General features: G+C 35.7%; 1 protein-coding gene across 4 annotated transcripts in view; it reads left to right on the forward strand.

The window, feature by feature from the left end:
• The window catches only part of LOC100368259 (glycogen [starch] synthase-like), a 47,331-nt gene that overhangs the window by 26,758 nt on the left and 5,699 nt on the right, over positions 1-14,874 (forward strand). For all 4 annotated transcript variants that reach the window (XM_085499775.1, XM_085499776.1, XM_085499777.1 and 1 more), the window contains one exon: positions 14,081-14,158. In XM_085499775.1, coding sequence (XP_085355901.1) covers positions 14,081-14,158 — 78 coding nt within the window. The remainder of the gene's footprint in view (positions 1-14,080; positions 14,159-14,874) is intronic.

Genomic DNA, 14,874 nt, shown 5'->3' on the forward strand with positions numbered 1-14,874 from the left:
GATAGGAAAATGCAACCAATGCAATATTGAAGTTATTGCACAACAGAGCTGACAAAAACATCTGATGACCATATATGGTCATGGGACATCATTAAATATGCAAGATTGTAATACCTTAAGCACTGTTACAGACAGGAACATGCAACATGTTTAGTATGAAGGCCATGCAATTTCCTTTAATATATTATTATCAATGATGCTGATTTTGGAACGCTGCTAATAAGTCAGTGGGCTCGAAACCCGACATTGCTGCAACGCAGCTATATTTAGGGTTTCGAGCCCATTTGGTCGAAACCCTTTTGTAATTGTTCCGTTTATTATTATTATTAGGGTTTCGAGCCCATTTGGTCGAAACCCTTTTGTAATTGTTCCGTTTATTATTATTATTATTATTATTATTATTATTATTCTTCCGCCTAAATTTTTGGTCACGCTTTATGTCAACACCGTTGGACCGATCAATTCAATACTTGCCACAATGGTAAAGCTGTATGAGATCTGGTGCATATCCTAAGTTCAGACACATAGGTCACATGACCAGGCCGCCATCTTGGATTAAAGGCGAAATTTTCAATGCCGAATTGCGCACCTTTCTGAGGGTCTGAGTGCTCCAATTTTTTTATGATAGTAGCAGTGCGACAAGGGCTACAAATTTCATCAAAAAAAACTTTAGCGGTCACGTGACTTTTTTTTTTAGAATTTTTTTAAATTTTGTTTTGCATCTCATTTGCATAATTTTCGACAAATCAACTAACCCTGAATAACTTTGAAAGATCATATGACATAGTATTTAATTCCAAAATATGGAAGTCCAGGCGAAAAGCCGTTTTTTATAAGAAGATTTTAGAATGTTTTTTCATATTTTTTTGTTCTTTTATATGGTCACGTGACCTCATTTTATAGACATAATTGCAATATCTCAAGCACTGTTACAGATAGGAACATGCAACGAGTGCAATATTGAAGTGATGGTACATGAAATTCTACTAACAAACAAGATGACCATATATGGTCATGTGATCTCATTAAATATGCATAAATGTAATATATCAAGCACTGTTACAGATAGGGACATGCAACCTGTGCAATATCGAAGCTATAAGACACGAGATGTGACTAACTAATGTGATGACCATATATGGTCATGTGACTTCATCAAATATGCATAAATGTAATAACTCAAGCACAGTTACAGACGGGAACATGCAACCAGTGCAATATTGAAGTGATGGTACATGAAATTTTACTAACAAACAAGATGACCATATATGGTCATGTGACCTCATTGAATATGCATAAATGTAATATATCAAGCACTGCAAGAGTTAGGGACATGCAACCTGTGCAATATCGAAGGTATGGGTCAAGAGATGTGGCTAACTAATGTGATGACCATATATGGTCATGTGACTTCATTAAATATGCATAATTGAATTATCTCAAGCACTGTTACAGATAGAAACATGCAACCTGTGCAAAATCGAAGCTGTGGGACATGAGATGTGAGTAACTAATGTGATGACCGTATATGGTCATGTGACGTCATTAAATATGCATAATTGTAATATCTCAAGCAGAATCACAGATAGAGACATGCAACCTATGCAATATCGAAGCTATGAGACAAGAGATGTGGCTAACTAATGTGATGACCATATATGGTCATGTAATTTCATCAAATATGCATAAATGTAATAACTCAAGCACTGGTACAGATAGGAGCATGCAAACAGTGCAGTATTGAAGGTATTGCCCAAGGAAGGTGACTAACATATCCGATGACCATATATGGTCATGTGACCTCATCAAATATGCATAAATGTTATATCTCAAGCACTGTTACAGATAGGAACATGTAACCAGTGCAATATTGAAGTTATTGCACAACAGAGGTGACTAAAATATTCAATATCCGTATATGGTCATGTGACCTCATCAAATATGCATACATATAATAACTCAAGCTCTGTTTCAGACAGGAGCATGCAACAAGTACAGTATTGAATGTACTACACAAGGAAGGTGACTAACATATCCTATGACCATATATGATCATGTGACATCATTAAATATGCATTAATGTAATAACTCAAGCACTGTTACAGATGGGAACATGCAACATGTGCAATATCGAAGCTATGAGACGAGAGATGTGACTAACTAATGTGATGGCCATATATGGTCATGTGACATCATTAAATATGCAAGATTGTAATACCTTGAGCACTGTTACAGACAGGAACATGTAACATGTTTAGTATGAAGGCCATGCAATTTCCTTTAATATATTATTGTCAATGATGCTGATTTTGGAACGCTGCTAATAAGTCAGTGGGCTCGAAACCCGACATTGCTGCAACGCAGCTATATTTAGGGTTTCGAGCCCATTTGGTCGAAACCCTTTTGTAATTGTTCCGTTTATTATTATTATTATTATTATTATTATTATTATTCTTCCGCCTAAATTTTTGGTCACGCTTTATGTCAACGCCGTTGGACCGATCAATTCAATACTTGCCACAATGGTAAAGCTATATGAGATCTGGTGCATATCCTAAGTTCAGACACGTAGGTCACATGACCAGGCCGCCATCTTGGATTAAAGGCGAAATTTTCAATGCCGAATTGCGCACCTTTCTGAGGGTCTGAGTGCTCCAATTTTTTTATGATAGTAGCAGTGCGACAAGGGCTACAAATATCATCAAAAAAAACTTTAGCGGTCACGTGACTTTTTTTTTTAGAATTTTTTTAAATTTTGTTTTGCATCTCATTTGCATAATTTTCGACAAATCAACTAACCCTGAATAACTTTGAAAGATCATATGACATAGTATTTAATTCCAAAATATCGAGTCCAGGCGATAAGCCGTTTTTTATAAGAAGATTTTAGAATGTTTTTTCATATTTTTTTGTTCTTTTATATGGTCACGTGACCTCATTTTATAGACATAATTGCAATATCTCAAGCACTGTTACAGATAGGAACATGCAACCAGTGCAATATTGAAGTGATGGTACATGAAATTCTACTAACAAACAAGATGACCATATATGGTCATGTGATCTCATTAAATATGCATAAATGTAATATATCAAGCACTGTTACAGATAGGGACATGCAACCTGTGCAATATCGAAGCTATAAGACACGAGATGTGACTAACTAATGTGATGACCATATATGGTCATGTGACTTCATCAAATATGCATAAATGTAATAACTCAAGCACAGTTACAGACGGGAACATGCAACCAGTGCAATATTGAAGTGATGGTACATGAAATTTTACTAACAAACAAGATGACCATATATGGTCATGTGACCTCATTGAATATGCATAAATGTAATATATCAAGCACTGTAAGAGTTAGGGACATGCAACCTGTGCAATATCGAAGGTACGGGTCAAGAGATGTGGCTAACTAATGTGATGACCATATATGGTCATGTGACTTCATTAAATATGCATAATTGAATTATCTCAAGCACTGTTACAGACATGAACATGCAACCTGTGCAAAATCGAAGCTGTGGGACATGAGATGTGAGTAACTAATGTGATAACCGTATATGGTCATGTGACGTCATTAAATACGCATAAATGTAATAACTCAAGCACTGTTACAGACAGGAACATGCAACCAGTGCAATATTGAAGTGATGGTACATGACATTTTACTAACAAACAAGATGACCGTATATGGTCATGTGACGTCATTAAATATGCATAACTGTAATATCTCAAGCAGAATCACAGATAGAGACATGCAACCTATGCAATATCGAAGCTATGAGACAAGAGATGTGGCTAACTAATGTGATGACCATATATGGTCATGTAAAGTCATCAAATATGCATAAATGTAATAACTCAAGCACTGTTACAGATAGGAACATGCAACCAGTGCAATATTGAAGCTATTGCACAACAGAAGTGACTAACACATCCGATGACCATATATGGTCATGTGACCTCATCAAATATGCATAAATGTTATATCTCAAGCACTGTTACAGATAGGAACATGCAACCAGTGCAATATTGAAGCTATTGCACAACAGAAGTCACTAACATATCCGATGACCATATATGGTCATGTGACCTCATCAAATAAGCATAAATGTAATAACTCAATCACTATTACAGACGGGAACATGCAACCTGTGCAATATCGAATCTATGGAACAAGAGATGTGTCTAACTAATGTGATGACTATATATGATCATGTGACCTCATCCAATATGCATAAATGTAATAACTCAAGCACTGTTACAGACGGGAACATGCAACCTGTGCAATATCAAAGCTATGGGACAAGAGATGTGACTAACTAATGTGATGACCATATATGGTCATGTGACCTCATCAAATATGCATAAATGTTATATTTGAAACACAGTAACAGATAGAAACACACAACCTGTGCAATATCGAAGCTATGAGACAAGATATGTGACTAACACATCTGATGCCAATACACGGTCATGTGACATCATTAAATGTGCATAAATGTAATAACTCAAGCACTGTTACAGATAGGAAAATGCAACCAATGCAATATTGAAGTTATTGCACAACAGAGCTGACAAAAACATCCGATGACCATATATGGTCATGGGACATCATTAAATATGCAAGATTGTAATACCTTAAGCACTGTTACAGACAGGAACATGCAACATGTTTAGTATGAAGGCCATGCAATTTCCTTTAATATATTATTGTCAATGATGCTGATTTTGGAACGCTGCTAATAAGTCAGTGGGCTCGAAACCCGACATTGCTGCAACGCAGCTATATTTATTATTATTATTATTATTATTCTTCCGCCTAAATTTTTGGTCACGCTTTATGTCAACGCCGTTGGACCGATCAATTCAATACTTGCCACAATGGTAAAGCTATATGAGATCTGGTGCATATCCTAAGTTCAGACACGTAGGTCACATGACCAGGCCGCCATCTTGGATTAAAGGCGAAATTTTCAATGACGAATTGCGCACCTTTCTGAGGGTCTGAGTGCTCCAATTTTTTTATGATAGTAGCAGTGCGACAAGGGCTACAAATCTCATCAAAAAAAACTTTAGCGGTCACGTGACTTTTTTTTTTAGAATTTTTTTAAATTTTGTTTTGCATCTCATTTGCATAATTTTCGACAAATCAACTAACCCTGAATAACTTTGAAAGATCATATGACATAGTATTTAATTCCAAAATATCGAGTCCAGGCGATAAGCCGTTTTTTATAAGAAGATTTTAGAATGTTTTTTCATATTTTTTTGTTCTTTTATATGGTCATGTGACCTCATTTTATAGACATAATTGCAATATCTCAAGCACTGTTACAGATAGGAACATGCAACCAGTGCAATATTGAAGTGATGGTACATGAAATTCTACTAACAAACAAGATGACCATATATGGTCATGTGATCTCATTAAATATGCATAAATGTAATATATCAAGCACTGTTACAGATAGGGACATGCAACCTGTGCAATATCGAAGCTATAAGACACGAGATGTGACTAACTAATGTGATGACCATATATGGTCATGTGACTTCATCAAATATGCATAAATGTAATAACTCAAGCACAGTTACAGACGGGAACATGCAACCAGTGCAATATTGAAGTGATGGTACATGAAATTTTACTAACAAACAAGATGACCATATATGGTCATGCAACCTCATTGAATATGCATAAATATAATATATCAAGCACTGCAAGAGTTAGGGACATGCAACCTGTGCAATATCGAAGGTATGGGTCAACAGATGTGGCTAACTAATGTGATGACCATATATGGTCATGTGACTTCATTAAATATGCATAATTGAATTCTCTCAAGAACTGTTACAGACATAAACATGCAACCTGTGCAAAATCGAAGCTGTGGGACATGAGATGTGAGTAACTAATGTGATGACCGTATATGGTCATGTGACGTCATTAAATATGCATAATTGTAATATCTCAAGCAGAATCACAGATAGAGTCATGCAACCTATGCAATATCGAAGCTATGAGACAAGAGATGTGGCTAACTAATGTGATGACCATATATGGTCATGTAATTTCATCAAATATGCATAAATGTAATAACTCAAGTACTGTTACAGATAGGAACATGCAACCAGTGCAATATTGAAGCTATTGCACAACAGATGTGACTAACACATCCGATGACCATATATGGTCATGTGACCTCATCAAATATGCATAAATGTTATATCTGAAGCACTGTTACAGATAGGAACATGCAACCAGTGCAATATTGAAGCTATTGCACAACAGAAGTCACTAACATATCCGATGACCATATATGGTCATGTGACCTCGTCAAATAAGCATAAATGTAATAACTCAAGCACTATTACAGACGGGAACATGCAACCTGTACAATATCGAATCTATGGAACAAGAGATGTGACTAACTAATGTGATGACCATATATGGTCATGTGACCTCATCAAATATGCATAAATGTTATATTTGAAACACAGTAACAGATAGAAACACACAACCTGTGCAATATCGAAGCTATGAGACAAGATATGTAACTAACACATCTGATGCCCAAACACGGTCATGTGACATCATTAAATATGCATAAATGTAATAACTCAAGCACTGTTACAGACGGGAACATGCAACCTGTGCAATATCGAATCTATGGAACAAGAGATGTGACTAACTAATGTGATGACCACATATGGTCATGTGACCTCATCAAATATGCATAAATGTTATATCTCAAGCACTGTTACAGATAGGAAAATGCAACCAATGCAATATTGAAGTTATTGCACAACAGAGCTGACAAAAACATCCGATGACCATATATGGTCATGGGACATCATTAAATATGCAAGATTGTAATACCTTAAGCACTGTAACAGACAGGAACATGCAACATGTTTAGTATGAAGGCCATGCAATTTCCTTTAATATATTATTGTCAATGATGCTGATTTTGGAACGCTGCTAATAAGTCAGTGGGCTCGAAACCCGACATTGCTGCAACGCAGCTATATTTAGGGTTTCGAGCCCATTTGGTCGAAACCCTTTTGTAATTGTTCCGTTTATTATTATTATTATTATTATTATTATTATTATTCTTCCGCCTAAATTTTTGGTCACGCTTTATGTCAACGCCGTTGGACCGATCAATTCAATACTTGCCACAATGGTAAAGCTATATGAGATCTGGTGCATATCCTAAGTTCAGACACGTAGGTCACATGACCAGGCCGCCATCTTGGATTAAAGGCGAAATTTTCAATGACGAATTGCGCACCTTTCTGAGGGTCTGAGTGCTCCAATTTTTTTATGATAGTAGCAGTGCGACAAGGGCTACAAATCTCATCAAAAAAAACTTTAGCGGTCACGTGACTTTTTTTTTTAGAATTTTTTTAAATTTTGTTTTGCATCTCATTTGCATAATTTTCGACAAATCAACTAACCCTGAATAACTTTGAAAGATCATATGACATAGTATTTAATTCCAAAATATCGAGTCCAGGCGATAAGCCGTTTTTTATAAGAAGATTTTAGAATGTTTTTTCATATTTGTTTGTTCTTTTATATGGTCACATAATTGCAATATCTCATGCACTGTTACAGATAGGAACATGCAACCAGTGCAATATTGAAGTGATGGTACATGAAATTCTACTAACAAACAAGATGACCATATATGGTCATGTGATCTCATTAAATATGCATAAATGTAATATATCAAGCACTGTTACAGATAGGGACATGCAACCTGTGCAATATCGAAGCTATAAGACACGAGATGTGACTAACTAATGTGATGACCATATATGGTCATGTGACTTCATCAAATATGCATAAATGTAATAACTCAAGCACAGTTACAGACGGGAACATGCAACCAGTGCAATATTGAAGTGATGGTACATGAAATTTTACTAACAAACAAGATGACCATATATGGTCATGCGACCTCATTGAATATGCATAAATATAATATATCAAGCACTGCAAGAGTTAGGGACATGCAACCTGTGCAATATCGAAGGTATGGGTCAAGAGATGTGGCTAACTAATGTGATGACCATATATGGTCATGTGACTTCATTAAATATGCATAATTGAATTCTCTCAAGAACTGTTACAGACATGAACATGCAACCTGTGCAAAATCGAAGCTGTGGGACATGAGATGTGAGTAACTAATGTGATGACCGTATATGGTCATGTGTGTCATTAAATATGCATAATTGTAATATCTCAAGCAGAATCACAGATAGAGTCATGCAACCTATGCAATATCGAAGCTATGAGACAAGAGATGTGGCTAACTAATGTGATGACCATATATGGTCATGTAATTTCATCAAATATGCATAAATGTAATAACTCAAGCACTGTTACAGATAGGAACATGCAACCAGTGCAATATTGAAGCTATTGCACAACAGAAGTGACTAACACATCCGATGACCATATATGGTCATGTGACCTCATCAAATATGCATAAATGTTATATCTCAAGCACTGTTACAGATAGGAACATGCAACCAGTGCAATATTGAAGCTATTGCACAACAGAAGTCACTAACATATCCGATGATCATATATGGTCATGTGACCTCATCAAATAAGCATAAATGTAATAACTCAATCACTATTACAGACGGGAACATGCAACCTGTGCAATATCGAATCTATGGAACAAGAGATGTGACTAACTAATGTGATGACTATATATGATCATGTGACCTCATCCAATATGCATAAATGTAATAACTCAAGCACTGTTACAGACGGGAACATGCAACCTGTGCAATATCAAAGCTATGGGACAAGAGATGTGACTAACTAATGTGATGACCATATATGGTCATGTGACCTCATCAAATATGCATAAATGTTATATTTGAAACACAGTAACAGATAGAAACACACAACCTGTGCAATATCGAAGCTATGAGACAAGATATGTAACTAACACATCTGATGCCCAAACACGGTCATGTGACATCATTAAATATGCATAAATGTAATAACTCAAGCACTGTTACAGACGGGAACATGCAACCTGTGCAATATCGAATCTATGGAACAAGAGATGTGACTAACTAATGTGATGACCACATATGGTCATGTGACCTCATCAAATATGCATAAATGTTATATCTCAAGCACTGTTACAGATAGGAAAATGCAACCAATGCAATATTGAAGTTATTGCACAACAGAGCTGACAAAAACATCCGATGACCATATATGGTCATGGGACATCATTAAATATGCAAGATTGTAATACCTTAAGCACTGTAACAGACAGGAACATGCAACATGTTTAGTATGAAGGCCATGCAATTTCCTTTAATATATTATTGTCAATGATGCTGATTTTGGAACGCTGCTAATAAGTCAGTGGGCTCGAAACCCGACATTGCTGCAACGCAGCTATATTTATTATTATTATTATTATTATTCTTCCGCCTAAATTTTTGGTCACGCTTTATGTCAACGCCGTTGGACCGATCAATTCAATACATGCCACAATGGTAAAGCTATATGAGATCTGGTGCATATCCTAAGTTCAGACACATAGGTCACATGACCAGGCCGCCATCTTGGATTAAAGGCGAAATTTTCAATGCCGAATTGCGCACCTTTCTGAGGGTCTGAGTGCTCCAATTTTTTTATGATAGTAGCAGTGCGACAAGGGCTACAAATTTCATCAAAAAAAACTTTAGCGGTCACGTGACTTTTTTTTTTAGAATTTTTTTAAATTTTGTTTTGCATCTCATTTGCATAATTTTCGACAAATCAACTAACCCTGAATAACTTTGAAAGATCATATGACATAGTATTTAATTCCAAAATATTGAGTCCAGGCGATAAGCCGTTTTTTATAAGAAGATTTTAGAATGTTTTTTCATATTTTTTTCGTTCTTTTATATGGTCACGTGACCTCATTTTATAGACATAATTGCAATATCTCAAGCACTGTTACAGATAGGAACATGCAACCAGTGCATTATTGAAGTGATGGTACATGAAATTCTACTAACAAACAAGATGACCATATATGGTCATGTGATCTCATTAAATATGCATGAATGTAATATATCAAGCACTGTTACAGATAGGGACATGCAACCTGTGCAATATCGAAGGTATAAGACATGGGCGGTGACTAACTAATGTGATGACCATATATGGTCATGTGACTTCATCAAATATACATAAATGTAATAACTCAAGCACAGTTATAGACAGGAACATGCAACCAGTGCAATATTGAAGTGATGGTACATGAAATTTTACTAACAAACAAGATGACCATATATGGTCATGTGACCTCATTGAATATGCATAAATGTAATATATGAAGCACTGTAAGAGTTAGGGACATGCAACCTGTGCAATATCGAAGCTATGGGTCAAGAGATGTGACTAACTAATGTGATGACTATATATGATCATGTGACCTCATCAAATATGCATAAATGTAATAACTCAAGCACTGTTACAGACGGGAACATGCAACCTGTGCAATATCGAAGCTATGGGACAAGAGATGTGACTAACTAATGTGATGACCATATATGGTCATGTGACCTCATCAAATATGCATAAATGTTATATCTCATGCACTGTTACAGATAGGAAAATGCAACCAATGCAATATTGAAGTTATTGCACAACAGATTTGACAAAAACATTCGATGACCATATATGGTCATGGGACATCATTAAATATGCAAGATTGTAATACCTTAAGCACTGTTACTAGACAGGAACATGCAACATGTTTAGTATGAAGGCCATGCAATTTCCTATAATATATTATTGTCAATGATGCTGATTTTGGAACGCTGCTAATAAGTCAGTGGGCTCGAAACCCGACATTGCTGCAACGCAGCTATTTAGGGTTTCGAGCCCATTTGGTCGAAACCCTATTGTAATTGTTCCGTTTATTATTATTATTATTATTATTATTATTATTATTCTTCCGCCTAAATTTTTGGTCACGCTTTATGTCAACACCGTTGGACCGATCAGTTTCATACTTGCCACAATGGTAAAGCTGTATGAGATCTGGTGCATATCCTAAGTTCAGACACATAGGTCACATGACCAGGCCGCCATCTTGGATTAAAGGCGAAATTTTCAATGCCGAATTGCGCACCTTTCTGAGGGTCTGAGTGCTCCAATTTTTTTATGATAGTAGCAGTGCGACAAGGGCTACAAATTTCATAAAAAAAAACTTTAGCGGTCACGTGACTTTTTTTTTTAGAATTTTTTTAAATTTTGTTTTGCATCTCATTTGCATAATTTTCGACAAATCAACTAACCCTGAATAACTTTGAAAGATCATATGACATAGTATTTAATTCCAAAATATGGAAGTCCAGGCGAAAAGCCGTTTTTTATAAGAAGATTTTAGAATGTTTTTTTCATATTTTTTTGTTCTTTTATATGGTCACGTGACCTCATTTTATAGACATAATTGCAATATCTCAAGCACTGTTACAGATAGGAACATGCAACCAGTGCAATATTGAAGTGATGGTACATGAAATTTTACTAACAAAGAAGATGACCATATATGGTCATGTGACCTCATTGAATATGCTTAAATGTAATATATCAAGCACTGTAAGAGTTAGGGACATGCAACCTGTGCAATATCGAAGGTATGGGTCAAGAGATGTGACTAACTAATGTGATGACCATATATGGTCATGTGACTTCATTAAATATGCATAATTGAATTATCTTAAGCACTGTTACAGTTAGAAACGTGCAACCTGTGCAATATCGAAGCTGTGAGACAAGAGATGTGACCAACTAATGTGATGACCATATATGGTCATGTAACTTCATCAAATATGCATACATGTAATAACTCAAGCACTGTTACAGACATGAACATGCAACCTGTGCAAAATCGAAGCTATGGGACATGAGATGTGAGTAACTAATGAGATGACCGTATATGGTCATGTGACGTCATTAAATATGCATAATTGTAATATCTCAAGCAGAATCACAGATAGAGACATGCAACCTATGCAATATCGAAGCTATGATACAAGAGATGTGACTAACTAATGTGATGACCATATATGGTCATGTAACTTCATCAAATATGAATAAATGTAGTAACTCAAGCACTGTTACAGATAGGAACATGCAACCAGTGCAATATTGAAGCTATTGCACAACAAAAGTGACTAACACATCCGATGACCATATATGGTCATGTGACCTCATCAAATATGCATAAATGTTATATCTCAAGCACTGTTACAGATAGGAACATGCAACCAGTGCAATATTGAAGCTATTGCACAACAGAAGTGACTAACATATCCGATGACCATATATGGTCATGTGACCTCATCAAATAAGCATAAATGTAATAACTCAAGCACTGTTGCAGACAGGAACATGCAAGTAGTGCAGTATTGAAGGTATTGCACCAGAGAGGTGACTAACATATCCGATGACCATGTATGATCATGTGACATCATTAAACATGCATTAATGTAATAACTCAAGCACTGTTACAGATAGGGACATGCAACCAGTGCAATATCGAAGCTATGAGACATGAGATGTGACTAACTAATGTGATGAAAATATATATGGTCATGTGACTTCATCAAATATGCATAAATGTAATAACTCAAGCACTGTTACAGATAGGAACACGCAACCAGTGCAATATTGAAGTTATTGCACAACAGAGGTGACTAAAATATTCGATGACCATATATGGTCATGTGACCTCGTCACATATGCATAAATGTAATAACTCAAGCTCTGTTACAGATAGGAACATGCAACCAGTGCAATATCGAAGCTATGGGATAAGAGATGTGACTAACGTATCCGATGACTATATATGGTTATGTGACCTCATCAAATATGCATAACTGTGATATCTCAAACACTGCTACGGATAGGGACATGCAACCTGTGCAATATCGAAGCTATGGAATAAGAGATGTGACTAACGTATCCGATGACTATATATGGTTATGTGACCTCATCAAATATGCATAAATGTAATAACTCAAACACTGTTACAGACGGGAACATGCAGCCTGTGCAATATCGAAGCTATGAGACAAGAGATGTGACTAACTAATGTGATGACCATATATGGCCATGTTTTAGAATGTTTTTTTCATATTTTTTTGTTCTTTTATATGGTCACGTGACCTCATATTGTAGACATAATTGCAATATCTCAAGCACTGTTACATATAGGGACATGGAACCAGTGCAATATTGAAGTGATGGTACATGAAATTTTACTAACGAACAAGATGACCATATATGGTCATGTGACCTCATCAAATATACATAAAAGTAATATATCAAGCACTGCTACAGATAGGGACATGCAACCTGTGCAATATCGAAGCTATGAGACAAGAGATGTGACGAACTAATGTTGTGACCATATATGGTCATGTGACTTCATCAAATATGCATAAATGTAATAACTCAAGCACTGTTACAGACGGTAACATGCAACCTGTGCAATATCGAATTCATGGGACAAGAGATGTGACTAACTAATGTGATGACCATATTTGGTCATGTGACCTCATCAGATATGCATAAATGTAATAACTCAAGCACTGTTACAGACAGGAATATGCAACTAGTGCAATATTTAAGGTCTTGCACAAGAGAGATGACTATCACATCTGATGACCATACACGGTCATGTGACATCATTAAATATGCATACATGTAATAACTCAAGCACTGTTACAGACGGGAACATGCAACCTGTGCAATATCGAATCTATGGAACAAAAGATGTGACTAACTAATGTGATGACCATATATGGTCATGTGACATCATTAAATATGCAAGATTGTAATACCTTAAGCACTGTTACAGACAGGAACATGTAACATGTTTAGTATGAAGGCCATGCAATTTCCTTTAATATATTATTGTCAATGATGCTGATTTTGGAACCCTGCTAATAAGTCAGTGGGCTCGAAACCCGACATTGCTGCAACGCAGCTATATTTGTTTATTATTTTTGTGTTTCAGTATTATCGTAAAGCTCGTCATTTAGCTCTGCAAAAAACACATCCTGATATGATTGCAAACAGACCAGAAGTATCAGAGGTGAGTTTTTTAGCTCCGCTGTCGACTTTGTCGAGCGGAGCTTATCATATGAGTGATTGTCCGTCGTCGTCGTCCGTCGTCGTCGTCCGTGTCAATGTTTTACTTTTTCGACTTCTTCTTGAAAACTACAAGCCTAAATGCTTTGATACTTGGTGTATATGTACCTTGGGTAGACCTCTCTTAGGTTTGTTCATTTCATGTTGATATCTTTAATTCTCTAATTTTGATGAATATTTTTGTCATTTTTGGTAAAAACTGATATTTTCGACTTCTTGTTAAAAACCGCAAGTGCAATTGCTTTGATATTACATATATAGGTACTACATGTGGACCTCTCTCAGATTTGTTCATTTTGTAATGATATCTTTAATTCTCTAATTTTGGTGAATATTTTTGTCATTTTTGGTAAAAACTGATATTTTCGACTTCTTGTTAAAAACCGCAAGTGCAATTGCTTTGATATTACATATATAGGTACTACATGTGGACCTCTCTCAGATTTGTTCATTTTGTAATGATATCTTTAATTCTCTAATTTTGGTGAATATTTTTGTCATTTTTGGTAAAAACTGATATTTTCGACTTCTTGTTAAAAACCGCAAGTGTAAATGCTTTGATATTACATATATAGGTACTACATGTGAACCTCTCTCAGATTTGTTCATTTTGTAATGATATCTTTAATTCTCTAATTTTGGTGAATATTTTTGTTATTT

The sequence above is a fragment of the Saccoglossus kowalevskii genome, chromosome 1, assembly GCF_978046115.1.
Source record: "Saccoglossus kowalevskii chromosome 1, keSacKowa6.1, whole genome shotgun sequence".
Classification (NCBI taxonomy): Eukaryota; Metazoa; Hemichordata; class Enteropneusta; family Harrimaniidae; genus Saccoglossus; species Saccoglossus kowalevskii.